Source organism: Rhinopithecus roxellana, chromosome 3 (genome assembly GCF_007565055.1).
Source record: "Rhinopithecus roxellana isolate Shanxi Qingling chromosome 3, ASM756505v1, whole genome shotgun sequence".
Lineage (NCBI taxonomy): Eukaryota > Metazoa > Chordata > Mammalia > Primates > Cercopithecidae > Rhinopithecus > Rhinopithecus roxellana.
The window spans coordinates 177,239,542-177,258,871 of NC_044551.1; the positions used below are offsets into that span (position 1 = coordinate 177,239,542).

General features: G+C 46.3%; 1 protein-coding gene across 7 annotated transcripts in view; it reads right to left on the reverse strand.

The window, feature by feature from the left end:
• Positions 1-19,330, reverse strand: part of TENM2 (teneurin transmembrane protein 2) — a 1,294,091-nt gene that overhangs the window by 14,471 nt on the left and 1,260,290 nt on the right. For all 7 annotated transcript variants that reach the window (XM_030927458.1, XM_010358204.2, XM_010358202.2 and 4 more), the window contains 2 exons: positions 4,606-4,902; positions 937-2,551 (listed from right to left, as the gene is read on the reverse strand). In XM_030927458.1, coding sequence (XP_030783318.1) covers positions 937-2,551; positions 4,606-4,902 — 1,912 coding nt within the window. The remainder of the gene's footprint in view (positions 1-936; positions 2,552-4,605; positions 4,903-19,330) is intronic.

Below are 19,330 nucleotides of genomic sequence, written 5' to 3' on the forward strand. Positions count from 1 at the left end.
GCCTCCGGAGGTCAAGAACTGGGTTACAGTCATCTCGATACTTACGCTCACTCATTGCATCTCTAGTAATGACAATGTTAATAACATGAGCAGATACCATTTCATGAACATCCACTCTCCACTTGCCAGGCACTAAACTATAACTACACAAGTTCAGTTACTTCTTCTTCTTCTTTTTTTTTTTTTTTGAGACAGGGTCTTGCTCTGTCACCTGGGCTGGATGGAGTGCAGTGGCATGATCTCAGCTCACTGCAACCTCTGCTTCCTGAGTTCAAGTGATTCTGTTGGCTCAGCCTCCTGAGTAGCTGGGCCTACAGGCATGCACCACCACTGGCTAAATTTTGTATTTTTAGTAGAGATGGGGTTTCACCATCTTGGCCAGGCTGGTCTTGAACTCCTGACCTCAAGGGATTCATCTGCCCCAGTCTCTCAAAGAGCTGGGATTATGTGAGTGGCGTGAGCCACCATGCCCAGCTGAGTTCATTTACTTGTCATGATCACTCTGTGGGATGGTTTTATCAGTGTCTTTCACAGGGAAGGAGACTATAGTTCAGAGAGCTTGGACAACTAGCCCAAGGTCCTTTGGCTTATAAATAGAAGAGAGAGAATTTGAACCAGATATTTCTGACACCAGAGCCCTATTCTCTCTCCGCTTCTTACTGCTTTCCTCTCTTGGGGTAGGAAGGGCTTTTAGAAAGTTATTTCAACTGACTAGACATGAAAGTGGCTGGGACATCTTCAAACAGTCCTCGGGACTGCTCTGTACTGCCATCTCTCTACTTTTCTAGACACTGTAGTGCTGCCAACCACATTGCCTGGGCTTTATGGCCCGTGGGCTTCTCCTACCATCAGATGGGAGACCTTCCTGCCAAGTTCCCTATGGCAACAACCACCCTGCAGGGAGCCACTGCCCATCCTTGGTGGTAGAATCCTCACCTGTCACGTAGTTCTTCAAATCTAGCTCACTGCTGAGAGGATTGTTGCTCTTGAACATGTACAGGTTAAATGGGGCCGGCTCCTTGCCCACGTTTTTCCACATGGTATAGTCTGGAGAGGTCCATCGTCCTGCCAGCACATCATAATCACGCTGAGTGAAGTGGACCAGCTTGGTCAGGGGGTCATAGAGTCCCCCGTGGAAGCCAATGACCATCTGGAAGTCGGGGTTGGAGTCAAAATAAATCTCCCCATAGGCCGTGTACTGCAGCTGTTTGATCATGAGGCCATTGATGCTGAACACAGCCAGAGGAGTCCCTGTGTTATCAGAGGCAACATAGTACTCCTCCCCACTGCTGCTCTCCATGGCAAAGAGGTGGCCCTGGAGGTCGTAGTACAGCGAGGTAATCTCCGAGTTGGAGTGATTGTAGACATGGGTGATGCGTGTCGGGTTGTGGAGGTCAGAGTAGAAGTACTGCAGGTGGTGGCCCAGGTTGGTCTTGTAGGAAGCCCGCCGTCCTACGCCATCATAGCGGTACTGGACACTCCACCCGCTGGCCTTGTTGTAGGCTCTTGTTAGGAGGCCCTTGGAATTGTATTCGAAGATGTCAGACCCTCTCTGGCACAGATAGCCATCATCGTCAATTTTGTACTGCACATCCCCGAGTCTGGTTATCCGATCCCGGAGGTCATAGCGCAAGGGCATGAGGCGCACACTGTTGCCTGGGTTCAGTAAGTGGAGATTCCCATTAAGGTCATAGCTGTAGCGCCAGGTCGGGCGGTCATTGACGGCCACACTCTGGAGCTGCCCGTCCCCATCGTAGTCATAGGTGTACTTCGTGGTATTGGCATAGGGCCCCAGTTTTAGCTCCCTCTTGATAACCCTGCCCATGCTGTCATATTGCACCGTCATCCAGTACATGAGGGACCGGAACATCTCATACTGGACCTCCTTGATCCGTCCATGGGTGTCAAAGTGTTTGCTGAGGGTCATCACGGCAGTGGTGATAATCTGGTTGATGTCATAATAGATGACTCCAAACTTACCGAAGTGTTCCACCTTGCCAGAAATCTCATCATAGCGGTAGAGGTCAACGGGGAGGGGAGTCTCACTTATGACGGGCTTGATGCTTGCAATGCGGAAGCTGTTGTCATGATAGGTGTAGTCAAACCTGGCGTTGACCATGCCTTCCTCAGAGAACCTGTAGATCTGCTTGTCCACCAGGGGCCCAATCTTCCGGTACCTGATGGTGCAGGAGAAGCCCCCGCTTTGGAGGTTGACCATCTTCAAGACACCGGTGGTCTCGTCATACCCGAAGGTGACGGCGGTACTGTCGTAGACAATCTCTGATAACTTGGAGAGTTTCCCATACTTGTAGAACACCTGGCGTCCAGTGCCCAAAAAGGAGGTCTTCAGGATGCGGCCGTCGTCACTGTAGTCGAAGATGACCGAAGCATTGCTTTCAGGCGGGTTGTAAATGTTGCGGATGTAGCCGATGGAGGTGTGTGTGGACATGCTGTGCCGGGCCACGCTGGGCATGGTGACGGCAAGGAGGCGGTCGGAGGAGTCATACTCAAATATATACTGACGTTGGCTCTGAAGCAGGAGGACCATGGACTGCAGAAAGGAAAGGGGAACAGAACATATCAGTTGGCTTTTGAGGACCAAGCATTCAAACAGACAGAATTTAGTCCATTTCCCCGCGTGTCGACTCAAAAGTCATGAAGAATGGGAAGCTTAGACCAAATTAAACAGACAAATGGACATGCCAATTCTGATGGATCATGGTGGTTGCCTTGACCAGTGCTTCCCAAATTTAATATGCATGCAAAATACTCAGGATCTTGTAAAAAGGCAGAGTCTAATTTGGTAGATCTGGGGTGGGCCCTGAGAATCTGCATTTTGCAATAAGTTCCCTGCAAATACTGATGTTGCTTGGATGATACTTTAAAAATTGAGGGCTTGGATAGCTGAAGTGAGAGGCATGAGGTTTACCTCCACGCTCAATAACAAGGAACCCCAAGATTGCTTAGAAATGACTGCCACTGGGTCCAACAGGGGAGCTGTGTGACACACATACCCTGATTAAATCTAAAAAAGAGAAAACGCATCCTGTATTTTTTTTTGAAACAGAGTCTCACTCCATCACCCAGGCTGTAGTGCAGTGGTGCAATGTCAGCTCACTGCAACCTACTCCACCTCCCGGGTTCAAGTGATTCTCCTGCCTCAGCCTCCCGAGTAGCTGGAATTACAGGCATGCACCACCACGCCTGGCTAATTTTCATAATTTTAGTAGAGACGGGCTTTCACCATGTTGGCCAGGCTGGTCTTGAACTCCTGACCTCAAGTGATCAGCCCACCTGGGCCTCCCAAAACGCTGGGATTACAGGTGTGAGCCATTGCACCCAGCCACATCCTGCATTTTGAAGCTACTGCAAAGATGAAATAACCTAGAATCACTGATTCTTTGGGAAAAAAATGACTTCAATTAGAGGCAATTGGGAGATTCCTGCTCCCCTGGTCCATCATTCCTGTATTTCAGGCATAATGAGGACAGCATTCAGGAAGGACCGAGGGGACAGCAGTTCTGTCTTGCAGAGAGGTAACATCTTTGTCTGTGGGTCACCGCTGTAATGAGTTGGTGAGAAAGGAAGGAGCGGACCTGCACCAAGGGGAGTCTAGGTGAGAGGCCCAGGCTGAGCAAGCCCCTATCTAATGACTACATGGCCGGGGCAGCCTTCAAAAGTCTTGACACGTGCCCAAAGGGACCTTTTTTTTTCATACCGCCACCCCAACCTGACCTTTTTCCAGCACGAAGACCTGAATTTGGCACTTTCAGACACAGGGAATCATGTAGACAGAATTCATGGGCTGTTTCGGCCAACAGGACAAGTAGGAGAGGGTTGCTCTGTGTGCTTGAATTTTAGGCAAAATTCCCCATCCTGATGGCTTAATTTAGGGTAAGGCAGAAATGAATCACTGCATTTCCAATTCATAAGTAATGATGAGCCGCGCTGCCAGTGGGATGATTCTGTCCGCTTCAATGGCACTTTTTTCTTTTTTGGAATAGAATCAGACAATTCGTCCTTTTTGCCATTACTGAGTGTCTAGCACCCCCGCCCCCTACCCCAATGGTAATAGTGCTGAGCTATGAATAACATTTGCCTTCAGATTTTCTTCCCCCTGTGAGGGTGGGAGCAGGAGGGAAGTCCTTGTAGAGTTGAAGTAAAGATGTTAAGATGTCTCACGGCAAAGCGTATTAGGCTAGCTTACAAGAGCAGCAGGAATGGCCGGGTGCGGTGGCTCACGCCTGTAATCCCAGCACTTTGGGAGGCCGAGGTAGGCGATCACCTGAGGTCAGGAGTTCAAGACCAGCCTGGCCAACATGCAGAAACCTGTCTCTACTAAAAACACAAAATTAGCTTGGCATGGTGGTGGGTGCCTGTAGTCCCAGCTACCCAGGAGGCTGAGGCAGGAGAATCACTAGAACCCATGAGGAGGAGGTTGCAGTGAGCTGAGATCGTGCCACTGTACTCCAACCTGGGCAACAGAGCGAGACTCCATTTCACACACACACACACACACACACACACACACACACACACACAAGAGTGGCAGGAATAATAGTAATAACAGAGAGCCCTTGCTGTCATGGCAGCATGTTCACCTACCTTGTCAAGGTAGGAGTAGCTCCACACTTTCCCATCGGCGAACATGCGGGACACGATGCGGCCTTGCTTGTCTATGTCTGTCCTCTCGCTCATGGCCCCACGCTGAAGCCCAGCCAGGCGCCCATTGAAGAAGTATGACACGTTGACGGCTGCCAGCCCGCTGCTGGGGAGCCAGAGGAAGGGGCGGCCCACCTGGTCATAAATGATCCTCAGGGTGAACTTTCGGTGGTCATCATAGATCTTTTCAGTCCGAATATTTCGATCATAGTCGATGGACAAGAGATTTCTTCCATGGACCTAGGAAAACACAACAGGCCTGGTTTGAAAGACATCACCCAGGCATGCTGGCTCAGGCTTCTGTGGAGGACATGGCTGGCATGGCCAGGGCATGAGTGTTCATTGGAGGAAGAAATAACCCCAAAGTTAGAGTAGTGCTTTCTAAACTCCTTATCATGGCACAGATAGAAAATAGCAATATTTGGCCAGGCGTGGTGGCTCACGCCTGTAATCCCTGCATTTTGGGAGGCCAAGGTGGCTGGATCACCTGAGGTCAGGAGTTTGAGACCAGCCATGGCGAAACCCCATCTCTACTAAAAATATAAAAATTAGCTGGCATGGTGGTGTGCACCTGTAGTTCCAGCTACTGGGGAGGCTGAGGCAGGAGAATCGCTTGAACCTGGAAGGTGGAGATGGTAGTGAGCTGAAATTGTGCCCTATCTAAAAAGAAAAAAAGAAAAGAAAAGAATAGAAAATGGTAGCATTTGTATGGTGCAATAGAATATAAAAATAAGGCAGCTTATGGACAGAGACGACTAACCTGGGCATGGCTGCGATGGACAGTTAGGTAGGCTGTGCACTGCACAATTACAAAGGGTGCCATAGGATTGTAGAAAGTGTGAATGGTGAAACTTGTGCAGTGTGCAAATTATACAGCAATATACAATAGACCTGAACCCTGGAGTTTGCCTGGGCTGCCTGGTCACCCCGGGGGCAAGAGAGTTTGCATATTTGCACACTTGTAACTCTTTTTGGCACGTCATTAGCTGAAAAGCTAATGATCTTTAAGAACAGGTGCCATGATTTCTTATGAAACCTTTTTTTTTTTTTTTTTTTTGAGACGGAGTCTCGCTCTGTCGCCCAGGCTGGAGTGCAGTGGCACGATCTGGGCTCACTGCAAGCTCCGCCTCCCGGGTTCATGCCATTCTCCTGCCTCAGCCTCCCGAGTAGCTGGGACTACAGGTGTCCACCACTATGCCTGGGTAATATTTTGTATTTTTAGTAGAGACGGGGTTTCGCCGTGTTAGCCAGGATGGTCTCGATCTCCTGTTCTTGTGATCCGCCTGTCTCAGCCTCCCAAAGTGCTGGGATTATAGGCGTGAGCCACCGCACCTGGCCCTCTTATGAAATCTTAAGCAAAGTTACCTAGAAGAGTGGAGAACAGGGCTTAGAAATCCATATTTTACAAAGATTTGGGAATACGAAGCCCCATTCCTATGTGAACTTCTTTCCTTCTAATATCTAGAGAAAAATCTTGCCACTGTCAAGAATGCGAGACATCAGTGGGGAGGCCTCACCATGGCCAGGGGATTTCCGACAAAGGGATGAACTGATTTACTTAGGTTTGAAAGGAATAGGGGAACACATCAGACATAATTTAATATTTATTTAGAAGTTGATCTGATCAGAGAAGAAAGCCTACCCCAGAAGGCAGAGCTGGGAGACTAGACTCTGGTGAGGGGCAAAGGAGAGGGACTCCTGAGATTCAGCTAGCCCTGAGTGGGTGTCTGGAAGTGAATGAAATGAGCCAGATTCAGCCCACACTCTCACAACTTCACTGACTGCAAATCCAGATATCCCTGGGGTGGCTGCTGAAGGCAAGGGACAATGTAAACAGGCAGAAGGAAGAGACTTGAGAGATGTCTGGTACCTCCTCACTTTACCCTAATAATTCAACAGCACTTACTGGTAATAATGATGATAGTGATGGTGATGATGATAGTAATAATAACTTTTTTTTTTTTTTTTTTGAGATGGAGTCTCGCTCTGTTGCTGAGGTTGGAGTGCAGTGGTGCGATCTCAGCTCACTGCAACTTCTGCCTTCTGGGTTCAAGAGATTCTCCTGCCTCAGCCTCCTGGGTAGCTGGGATTACAGGCATGCACCATTATGCAAGGCTAAGTTTTGTATTTTTAGTAGAGACGAGGTTTCGCCATGTTGGCCAGGCTGGTCTCAAACTCCTGACCTCAGGTGATCCACCTACCTTGTCCTCCCAAAGTTCTAGGATGACAGGTGTGAGCCACCACACCCAGCTGATAGTAATGATGACTTTAATATATGCTGAGGACTAATATACACAGGCATTGTATTGGGCATTTTGCATCCATAGTTTGAGTTGTTGCTCACAAAGACCATTTGACAAATGAAGAAATAGCTTCAAACAGAGAGGTTACAAAACTTGCTCAAGGTCACACAGCAGTGAAGTGGTTGGGTTGGTCTGGAACTTAGGCCTTCAGACTTTAACCAGTTAACCTCTTATACACTTCACCAGCTTTACTGCTTCCTGTATTGTATGTCTACTGAGTGCGCTGAAATGTGTCAAATGATGGACAGACTGTGAAGCATTTTCACAGCCCTTGGAAGCTCCACATTGCAGCTTTGCAGGGGGTTGGGGGGTGGTGGTGGGACAAGGAATAATTCTAATACCACAGACACTTGCATTCTGGGAAACAGCTTTGTGCCCAGGTAAAGAAACACATTTTGCAGCTTCCTTCAGAGACAGGGGTGGCCAACAAAATGTAAGTGGTTGTTGTTGGCTGGTCTTCTGGAAAATATTCTTGAAGGAAATTGACTCAGCTGAGAGGTAGGCAATCTTTCATTCTTCCCTTTCCTCCTTTTCCTGGGTGAAATGTGTATGTGACAGCTGGAGCTGCAGCATTTACTTTGTGACTATGAGGTGACTTTGGGGCTGGAGACCTCCAGGATGACGGCCTATCCAGAGAAAAAGGGTCTAGATCTCTGTTGATCTGGATGTCATCAATGTTAATCCATACAGCCATGGATTGCTTTCCCTAAGCTCCTTTTAGATCATAGGAAAATAACAAGTGTAAATCCTTTTTAAACTCTTGCTATTGCTAATCTCTGTTACTAGCAGTGGAAACTAATCTAAATTGATACAAGCCCCTGATACTTTGGCAGATGCTATGCTAGGTGCTTTACACACCTGATCCCATTTTCATTCTCATGACATAGAAACCATTTTACAACAGAGCAACTGAGGTCTACAGGAGTCACATAACTAAACAAGTGGCAGAAGTGGAATTGGAATCTAGTACCACAGATTCTCCAAACCATTGCTGTTTCCATAAGGTTGTCTCAGAGAGAAGATAGGATATTTATCATAGGACAATTAGAAAAGAGAATGTATAGGCCAGGTGCGTGTGTCTCATGCCTGTAATTCCAGCACTTCAGGGGGCCGAGACAGGTGGATCACCTGAGGTCAGGGGTTTGAGACCAGCCTAGCCAACATGGTGAAACCCTGTCTCTACTAAAAATAAAAAAAATTGGCCGAGCATGGTGGCGTGTGCCTGTAATCCCAGCTACCCAAAAGTCTGAGGCAGGAGAATTGCTTGAACCCGAGAGGCGGAGGTTGCAGTGAGCTGAGATCATGCCACTGGACTCCAGCCTGGGCCACAGAGTGAGACTCTGTTTTGAAAAACAAACAAACAAAAACAAACAAACAAAAGAACAAAAAGAAAAAGAAAAGAGAATGCATCAAAGCATGGGGAGAGGAATAAAGTTGGTGAGTTCTTGGGATTATAAGGAACCCTACCTTCAACTGGAAGATTCCTATCAACAACTTGCAGCAACTGGGAACAGTCAAGACGGCAAAGGCTGAGTAGTGGGATTTTTTTTTTTTTTTAAACAGGTCCAAAATTTAATGCCGTCTGAATTATTGGGGGTTGGAGTCATCATTTTCAGAGCAAAACACACAGTGGGGGTCAGAAAGATAGATCATCTCCTCTGCCAACAGAAGCTTGGTCACATTGGGTTGGTTCATCTGGGACAACTGCGGAAGGCCACCATCATTCTTAAACCTATGGGTTTCAGATTTTGGTTCAAGACCTCTCCAACCTTGTGTTAGGCAGAATGAATGATGCAATAACAATGAGGAAGGATTTTCAGGGTTTTTGACTTCCAATCATGCCTACTTATTTCCATCCCCTTGGCCTTCCTTAGTTTTTCCTCCTTCCCTTTCCTTATTTGTTTTTTCCTTTTTCCTTCTTTTTGCTCATATCATAGGGCCCCAGTGCGTTTATTAATTATTGAACATTGAGTGTCGGCTAATGCCAGGCTTGGTGTCTGCTCTGGTATACAAGGAAGAAAAACCCCAGCAATGGCAACATGCTGAGCACTTACACAGACTGAGTGTTGTTCTCAGCATTGCCTTTGTTTTATCTAATTTACACAACACTCTCAGGCAGGCACTATTATCATCCCCATTTTACACACAAGGTATAGACAGGTTCAAGTGACTTGCTCAAGTCTAGATAAATACTAAGTGATAGAGCCAGGGTCCCCATACGGAGCTTGCTGTCTTAACCTCCAGGCTGTACACCTCTAGGATTGAGGGGTGCTGGACCACGGACTTTCCATCAAGCGTGCAATTCTAAACCACATGAAATGCTCTCTTAAAGCACTGCTGCTCGGCTGGCTTGGCTGGCTCCGTGCCTGCTGAAGCAGCTCCTCGGGGAATAGGGGTTTGGGGCTTGTGGATTTTTTTTTTTTTTTTTTTTTTTGAGACAGAGTCTCACTCTGTCATCCAGGCTGGAGTGCAGTGGCACGATCTCAGATCACTGCAACCTCTGCCTCCCGGGTTCAAGTGATTCTTATGTCTCTGCCTCCCGAGTAGCTGGGACTACAGAGGTGCACCACCACACTTGGCTAATTTTTATATATTTTTAGTAGAGATGGGGTTTCACCATGTTGGTCAGGCTGGTCTCGAACTCCTGACCTCAAGTGATCCACCTGCCTCAGTCTCTGAAAATGCTGGGATTACAGACATGAGCCACGTGCCCTGCTGGGGATTTTTGATTTTTAAAAGCTCCCTGGGTGATTCTGACGTGTACTCTTGGTTAAAATACACTCAGTGTGATATAAAGCCTTATCTTTAGTTACCTGGGAAAGACCAATGGGAAAATCACATATATAACCATAATATAATCATATGTGTGTATAGATGTATATATGTGTGCATAATACACTATAATATGTAATCACAGGAAAGGCTAACATGTAAATAATATATGTGATCTTGACTATCATAATATTAGTGTGTGAAGGTGTTTAGATTATAGAAAGAACCCTGAACATTCCTGATCTCATCAGCTAAGCAGGGTCAGGCCTGGTTAGTGCTTACATGTGATTACAGAAAGAACTAAATACTGGTAAACAAAGAAGAGGGGTCCCTAACCTCTGACTGCCACCCTGGGATTTGCTGCTGTTACTTAGAGCTGAGAGGCCTCTGACCATTGTCTCAGGTGCACCAACTATAAAGAAGTAATGATAGGTGCTAGCCATTAGCCATGGATAACTTAGGGTGGGTTTTTACTTGCAAATTTACCATGTCCCTGGGACAATGGGATTTTTTGATAGCACAGGTTTGAGTTAACTTTGAAATGTGACAATTTCTATTAAAATGTCCAATCCTTCTAATAATTAAATCTGAAAAATTCACTGGAAGGTGAGCCAAGGAGTTCAGGCCAGTTGTGTAATCTAATCAAATTTCTTTAATTATGAGGGTGCCATTTATAAAGGGGGGTGCTCCAGCTGTGGGTGCGAGATGCTGGAGGGTCCAACAGGCACGATCGGCCCTTTGAGGATATCTGCCCCCCAGTTTAGAGCATGTGGGAGCTTTAATTTAGCTGCAGTGTTCTCTTATTCCGAATTAAATTACCCGGCTAGCAATATTTAAATTAACCTTGAGGCTTCCTGGAGAACATAAAAGTTATTTTGAATTATTTTCACTGCCGGGATCAGCACGATTCCCTTCCCAGTCGGCTTGGTAGGAATTCAGTGATAGAGAAACCAATTTTTAAATTAATACAATTTTGTGTTTGTAAGGAAGCCATTATTTTTAATTATCGGGCATTTTCCTCAGCCTGGCTTCCCCAGTTAATAAAACTCAGCTATTTAGCATGCTTTTTTATTTTTGCAGAGGGCAGACTTTGGGAGGTGGTTTCCCCTGTGGAATATCCCCCCAGAACGTTTTGATCTCACCAAGCATACGCCTGTCACAAGGAAGCTCATAAAAAACCCAGAGAAAAGGAAACGCTGTCGTCAAAATGGCCCTGCTGGGCCTATAACCGGTGACTCTAACTCAGCTCCAAGGGCAATGATGGGAACTAGTGATTTGAGAAACATGAGGGAGGAAATTACACTTGGCTGGATCCCCTCCAGGAAATGGAATTGTAATGCAGCAGGAGAGATTTCAGTTAGACGTAGAGAAGAACCTTTGCCCATCCTGCTTTGAGTATGGGAAACCCAAAAAAGATTAGTAAGGGGGTCACGAGAGTCTCCCTAAACTTCTGGCAATGTTTAGAAACAGAAGTGTTTGCCTTGGAGAGTTTATTTACCTACCCAGAGGTAAAGCCTGGCCTAGAGGACATGTTCAGTTTCTTTCTGGGTCAGTCCTCTGGAATTTTATGTTATTTTATTTTATTATTTTTTATTTTTGAGATGGAGTCTCGCTCTGTCTCCCAGTCTGGAGTGCAGTGGCGTGATCTGGGCTTACTGCAAACTCCGCCTCCCGGGTTCACGCCATTCTCCTGTCTCAGCCTCCCGAGTAGCTGGAACTACAGGCGCCCGCCACTATGCCCGGCTACTTTTTTTGTATTTTTTTAGTAGAGACGGGGTTTCACCATGTTAGCCAGGATGGTCTCGATTTCCTGACCTCATGATTCGCCTGCCTCGGCCTCTCAAAGTGCTGGGATTACAGGCGTGTGCCACCATGCCCAGCCTGGGATTTTAAAAGTAGCTATCCCCAGCTCCCATACAACAAGACTCAATGCTACATTGGGATCAGTGCTTGTGGAGACAAAAGAGCTTGCTATAAATTTAATATTAGCTTAAATAATGCATCATTAGAAGGGTGAGCCTCTGCAAACACATTAAATAATGTATTCCCCAAGCAAACATTATTTTTGGATGATTTGCTGTTTTAGATGGAGGTCAGGTGGAAAGGTGGAAAGACCCAAGTTTGAGTGGCAGTTCTGACACTCATCAGTGCCACTGATCAGCTTTGCCATACCAAAACCATACCTTCACCACTCATGCCTCAGTTTCCTCATCTGTAATGGCCTGTGAACTGGTGAGTCGGGACTTTATCTTATTTTTCTTAGTGTCTCTATTTTGTTTTGGAAAGTGCTTGGTGCTCAATGAACATTAGTGAATAAGCACACTCAATCAGACTGGGTACAAGAACCCTGCTAACTCTGGTGATCTAAAGTTCCAACATGGAAAATCAAGAATAGAAAATACGATTAGACTGGGCATGGTGACTCATGCCTATAATCCCAGCACTTTTGGAGGCTGAGGCAGGTGGATCGCTTGAGGTCAGGAGTTCAAGACCAGCCTGGTCAACATGATGAAACCCCGTCTTTACTTAAAAAACACAAAAATTAGCCGGGCATGGTGGTGCATGCCTGTAGTCCCAGCTACTTGGGAGGCTGAGGCAGGAGAATGGCTTGAACCCGGGAGGTGGAGGTTGCAGTGATCTGAGATTGTGCCACCGCACTCCAGCCTGGGTGACAGAGCAAGGCTCTGTCTCAAAAAAAAAAAAAAAAAAAAAAAAAAAAAATATATATATATATATATATATATATATATATATATATGAGATTAGGACATCTGTGGTCTCCAAATATCTGAAAAGCTTCATTCCAAAGACCTATTAGAGTCATTCTGGAAGGCCCCTGGGACCTGGAATTCACAGGCAGAGGTGGGAGGGAGAGGGTTTTCATTATGTCAGTGGAACATCTCATTCATTCATTCATTCATTCATTCATTGTTTCATTCAATATTTACTGAGCACCTACTATGTGTTTGTTACTGGGACTGTCACTTAAGATAGAACAAGACAGTTATGACTCCTGCTCTAGCGGGGCAGGCCACAGGCCAGAGGGGGATAACTAACAACAGGTGAGCCAACAACAAAAACCATTTTTAGTGTGGTAATGGCAGTAGACATAGGGAAGGAACTGTGGCAAATGAGGAAGGACATGGAGCCAGAGCTGGGACTGACGAGGATGATTTCCCAGAGAAAGTGCTACTCGGTGGGGGCCTGGGTATGAGTAAGGCTTGGACAGGTGAGGGTGAGAGAAGAGTCAGGGAGAATATTCCAGGTGGGGAGGATCAGCAGATGAAAGCACAGGGGATGAGCAAGGGCCTTGCACAGGCAGAGCATGGCTGTTTTCAGGTGATGCTGTGAGTATTCTGGTGCAGGTGGGTGGTCCATTGGTAGGGATGCAGTGAGAAGGGGCAGGGGGTGTCTGGTATGGAGGCTCAGTTCAGATGACCGGAATAAACTATATTTGTTATCCTTTGACCTGAACTTCCAGGAGTCAGGTATGTTGTATATTTTCTAGTGTCCAAGAAGGAGGCTCCTGATGAGGGCTCATTTGCATGTACCGGGTGGATAATCTGCAGAAGACTTCTGTATTTCTAAGATCCTTAAAAGGGCCAACAAGATAAGGCTCTACCCCTTGACCTTACCCTCAGCTGGTTTACTCTAGCCACACTGGAGCTATCCTCTTCAGGATACAGGCAGAAGTCTCTTCTGCCTCAGGGCCTTTTGCACATGCTAGAGCTTTAGCACAGAGGCTTTTCCCCTCACTCCATGTCTGGGAAATTCCTACCTACTCTTCATTCAGTTCTCAGTTCAAATGTCATTTTCTCAGAGATGCCTTAACCTATATCATATATTCCATATTATCTCCACCCTACATTTTTCCCAAAGCACCCATCACAATTTCTTTTTTTTTTTCTTTGAGAAAGAGTCTCACTCTGTCACTCAGGCTGGAGTGCAGTGGTGCCATCTTGGCTCACTGCAACCTCTGTCCAGCACATTCAAGTGATTCTATTGCCTCAGCCTCCCAAGTAGCTGGGATTATAGGTGCGCGGCACCACGCCTGGCTAAGTTTTGTATTTTTAGTAGAGATGGGGTTTCGCCATGTTGGCTAGGCTGGTCTTGAACTCCTGACCTCAGGTGATCCACACCCCTGGACCTCCCAAAGTGCTGGGATTACAGGCATGAGCCACCGTACCTGACCCACAATTTCTATATATTGTTTGTACATTTATTTGATTATTATTTGCTTCTCCTGCTAAGGTGTAAGAGCTAAAGGCATAAGCTCCATTAGGGTCTTTCCACTTTTCCACATCATCATCCAAAACAGAAGCCAGCCAAAATTAATGTTTGCTTGGGGAATACATTATTTAATGTGTTTGCAGAGGCTTGCCCTTCTAATTATGTGTTATTTAAGCTAATATTAAATTTATCCCGAGTTCTGTCTGCACAAGTGCTGCTCACCATGTAAGGTGGAAACTTGTTCACTAATGTACACTCAGTGCCTAGCATAGTGCCAAGAACACAGGAGGTGTTTGAAATATAAAATATAAAGTATTAGTCACGTGAAGAATGAATGCATTGTGGCAGGAAGGAGCTGTGAAAATTCAGGCTTTCATAATGACTTGTGTGTGTTAACAGACCTGTCTGAGTGGGCTCCACGCAGAACTGAGTTCATGTGTGTGTGTTCACACGCACATAGGCACGCCCATCCCCCCACCTCACCCCTCTGTCATGGTGATTTGCCACATAAGTAAAAGTAACACATGTCAACACATAATTGCAATGTCATATTAATTATATGGGAGCCAAAACAAAATTACTGACTCCCACTTCTTCTTGGAATACTAATAACAGTAATACTAATATCATGATGGAAGATTATCTTGGAAGCAATTTTTCTTTTGTTCTGCTACCTACACATGTAGCTGTTTCTTGCTTCTGCAATCTCTATGTAAATCATAATCAGAAAGAAATATCCTAGAGCATGGTTATATGCTTTCCTTTACAAAGAGAATCATCCTGCACAAAATCCATTTTAGGAAAGAGTAGAAGTTTTAAATCTTAATAGAAGGGGTTGATTTTAGCTCTCTCTTCCAAAAGCCTAGAAAAAAGGCTTGTCGGGGTGGGAGGCAATAGTGCCTCAAGAGATCCTCAGGGCCAGGAGTTTTGCCTTATGATTAGGCTTTGGAGGGATGAAGGATGTAGAATATATTTGGGATATTTGTATTTTAACCTTGTATCTCTTTCTTTCTCTTTTGGGTATGGCACCTCTTTTCTCTAGGGCTTCCCTGTCTAGGTACTTTTACTGAGATGTCTATTGTAAGATACAGATATGGTCATGTGACCTGTGCCTGCCTGGCTCATCACAGATCCCCATCTCCCTGACCAGTGATTGGCCCGGAATGTGAACTCCCTCTGCCAGGTCAATGTTTCTTCCATGAGATATTTTATGAAAAATAAAAATGCTGGGGGAGATCCCTTCCTTTTTCCTCCGGGTTCACTTAGCTGTGATGATACAAGTCTGGAGCCAACTTTGGCTAAGTCTGCCTGACCACCTCCCTCCCCTGCAATGTGAAGAGGACATTAGTCTACTGTAGGAGAAAATTAGGTCAACTGCTGAGAAAGAAATCCTGCCATGGGATGGAAGGGGGCTTTGAGAAAGAGAAAGAGACAGACGTTCATCTGATATGGGTTGGCTGTGTCCCTACCCAAATCTTGACTTGAATTGTATCTCCCAGAATTCCCATGTAATGGGAGGGATCCAGGAGGAGGTAACTGAATCCTGGGGGCCGATCTTTCCTGTGCTATTCTAGTGATAGTGAATAAGTGTCACGAGATCTGATGAGTTTATCAGGAGTTTCCACTTTTGCTTCTTTTCATTTTCTCTTGATGCCGTCACGTAAGAAGTGCCTTTCGCCTCCCACCATGATTCTGAGGCCTCCCAAGCCATGTGGAACTGTAAGTCCAATTAAACCTCTTTTTCTTCCCAGTCTTGGGTATGTCTTTATCAGCAGCATGAACACAGACTAATATACCATTTAATGACATCTTGGAGTCTCTAAGGCCAGCTTCTCCCTTGTGGTGGCCCTGTTAGGTGAGACAGCATCTACCCTTTTAAGTTAGTCTGAGTGCACTTCCTGTCTCTTGCAGTGGAAGGATTCCAGACAGACATAGGGGCAATGTATTTGTGAATTTATACCCACTTTGGTAGGGGAGCATTTACACATTAAGAAGAAGCCTATAGAAGGCACAGTTATCACATCTTTCTTTGTCACCTGTTGTCTGAGTACCCACCACATGGCACTTGTCACCAGGGATACAGGGGCGACCTGGTCCCTGCACTTATGGAGCTTACAGATGCCATGATGTAACTTTCTTTTTTTTTTTTTTTGAGATGGAGTCTCGCTCTGTTGCCAGACTGGAGTGCAGTGGCACGATCTGGGCTCATGGCAACCTCTGACTCCCTGGTTCAAGTGGTTCTCCTGCCTCAGCCTCCCCAGTAGCTAGGGTTATAGGCATGCGCCACCATGCGCAGCTAATTTTTGTATTTTTAGTAGAGACGGGGTTTCACCATTTTGTTCAGGAGGGTCTCGATCTCTTGACCTCGTGATCTGCCTGCCTTGGCCTCCCAAAGTGCTGGGATTACAGGTGTGAGACACCGCGTCTGGCCTGCTTCATGTTTTTGCAAGGCCAGAGTGAGTGAAGAAAGGAGTTGAAGACAAGGCAGGCAGGACGGGGAGGAGTCTTTCAAAGGAGATTATCTGAGGAGTTCTTGGGAGGCATAATGAAAATCTTCCCTGCACTGAGTTTGGGCAGGAACGAAGGGACTAACACTCTATTACAAAGCTTTTGGTGAAAGGATGTGGTCCTGGACTATCCATCCGCCATCATCTTACATTTCCCCAGGCTGTAAGGAAGAACCACTGATACTTTCCTCCAGTAAGAGATGCCTCCATCTGGAGGACTGTGGGAAGAAATGATACCTTGGTGGGTTGGAATTTCACTGGGCACTATTCTATCATGATGGCTTCACTGAGATTTTTGGTCTTCTCTAAACTCCAGGAATGTTCAGAGCCTTGGGCCCTCACACCCCTCAGCTGACCAGGCTCCCAGTAGCTTGCTGGTCCCAGGGAAGGTCAGGCCATTTGCTTCATGCATGATACCCACACATTCTCCCCAAATTCCCTGCTGTTCACATGGGGAGCAGTGATTACATGGTGCTGGTTAAATGGCTACATTTCAAAGTTCACTTAGTTTCTTCCCCATTCCAAGAGGCAGGGCTGGGGCCAGCAGAATCTTACATCTCTGGCTTGGGTTTCAGCTCCCAGCCACTCTCCTTTACACAGCCCTCAGAGTGTGGATGGCCACCCAGCCTTCCTGGTCTACATGATCATGGGGAGAGCCTGTCAAAAGGTGAGTATGACACAGCAACCCTGCTAGTTGCCCAATCCTCGTGTGCCAGACATCTCTCCAATCTCTCCCCCTACCTTCTTTCTTTCCTCGCTGCTAGTGATTTAGTTTCTTGCTTGGACCCTCCTTACTGTCCCTTTCCTCCTATCTTGTCCCCTTCTCACCTGTCTTCCTCCATACCTGAGGAAGTCAGAGAGATTTTTTTTTTTTTTGAGACAAGGTCTTGCTCTGTTGCCCAGACTGGAGTACATTACAGGGCATGATCATAACTCACTGCAGCCTCAAACTTCTGTGCTCAAGCAGTCCTCCTGCCTTGGCCTCCCGAATAGCTGGGACTACAGGCATGTGCCACCATGACAGGGTCTCCCTATGTTGCCCAGGCTGGTCTCCAACTCCTGGGCTCAAAGGATCCTCCTGCCTTGGCCTCCCAAAGTGCTAGGATTACAGGCATGAGCTACTGTGCAGGGCCATGGTCAGCTATTTAATTATTTTTGTATGGACAGGGTTTTGCTATGTTGCCTAGGCTGGTCTTGAACTCCTAGCCTAAAATGATCCTCCCGCTTTGGCCTCCCCAAGTGTTGGGAAAACAGGCGTGAGCCACTGTGCCCAGGCTGGAGACAGCTTTCTAACGCTACACATCCCAGCAGATCACTCTGCTAATGAAGTCCAGGTAGGGCTCCCCATTGCCCTCAGGATAAATGTTAGCCTGGCGCCATGTTCCCTTCCATGTGCAGTCTCTGGCTGCATCTTACTTTTCTACCCCACTTCCTAACACATCCACTGCCACACTGAATTAGTTTTCTGAAATGCCATTCCCTTTTTGGCCTCTTGGCCTTTCCATAGGTGATAGTCTCTGTCCTGTCACCTCTGTTCCACATCTCTGCCTGGCTGATTCTTACTCTTCAGAACTGATTCCAGATCCTCTGTGAAGCCCTTCCTGATCCCTTGTCAAACAGGAGACCTGATCACTCTGCTACGTGTTTACCAAGTCTTTGTTCATCATCTTCTTCTTAGGCGCTCAGAAAAGACAACATTTTCCAGGCTTCCCTGCAGTTCAGTTGAGGTCCCCTGACAGTATTCTCACCAGGGTGGGGGGAAGTGAGGCCTGCCGTGTCCAGGCTGGCTCATTAAGCTCTCGTGAATCACCCAAGCTCTCTTCCCTTGCTGCAGCAACTGCACAGGCCCTGTGCTTAAGATGGCAGGATCGCAAGGCAGAGCAACTGGAGCGAGTCCTCATTAAGAAGAGCTGCCTGATGCATTTGGACCACAATGTGTTAAACCCATGAGATTTCAGGGTTAATTTATTACCCAGCCGTGACCTATCCTCTTCCAGCGGATACAATTAAGTATCCCTTTCCTTGTGCTTTTGGCCTATATTATAGCTTACATCACACCTACTAATATTGCCTTCTCCATGAGACTGTTAGCTACTCGGTGGCACTCAATTTTCTTTACCTCTCTAGAGTCTACTCGTTCCGTGATACTGAATGTAGTGTTGGCACCTAGTAAATATCTTTTGAATAAATGAGGACTTTCATGCCCTCATTTGACAGTGGAGCAGCGATGAAAAGACACAGCAAGACTAACATAGGGAGAGAAGAGCCCATCTTGCTGTTGTTGAGACAGCCTGCTAGCCTAATGGGGCCAATGGGTACCTTTGGCTTAGGGGCTGCAACCTCCCTGCCATGGGCTCACGAAACGTCTGATGAAATGACCACTCCCCAGCTCCCTCAATCCACATCACACCCAACCTTTCCCTTATACCTTCTTCCAATTGTTCTCCTGCAATTTCCAGGAGTTGCTTTTATTTCATTCACTAAACAGTTTATGAACTGAATTAAAATAAATGAGATGCAAATAAATTCCAGGCTTTCTCCCTCATTTTCAAATTACATTTTCAGTCCACTCAACCTGTTATAATCTCATAGTGATTTTCATTTAAGAGAGCTAAATGGATATGTGATTGTTGTTACAGGAACTAACACCAGACAATTAAATGTTGAGGTGTTGATAGATAAAGCTGTGTTTTGATTTGCATAAACACGATGCCAGCAAATCTAACCCTGGCAGAAATTCAGTTATAAGACTTGTGTGCCTAACTTGGGCTAATTACCACAAGTACCATTATTAAGAGTTTTAATATTCGGAGTTGGGATTATAGCCACTTTATTTTAGGGCCACATTTATCTTTA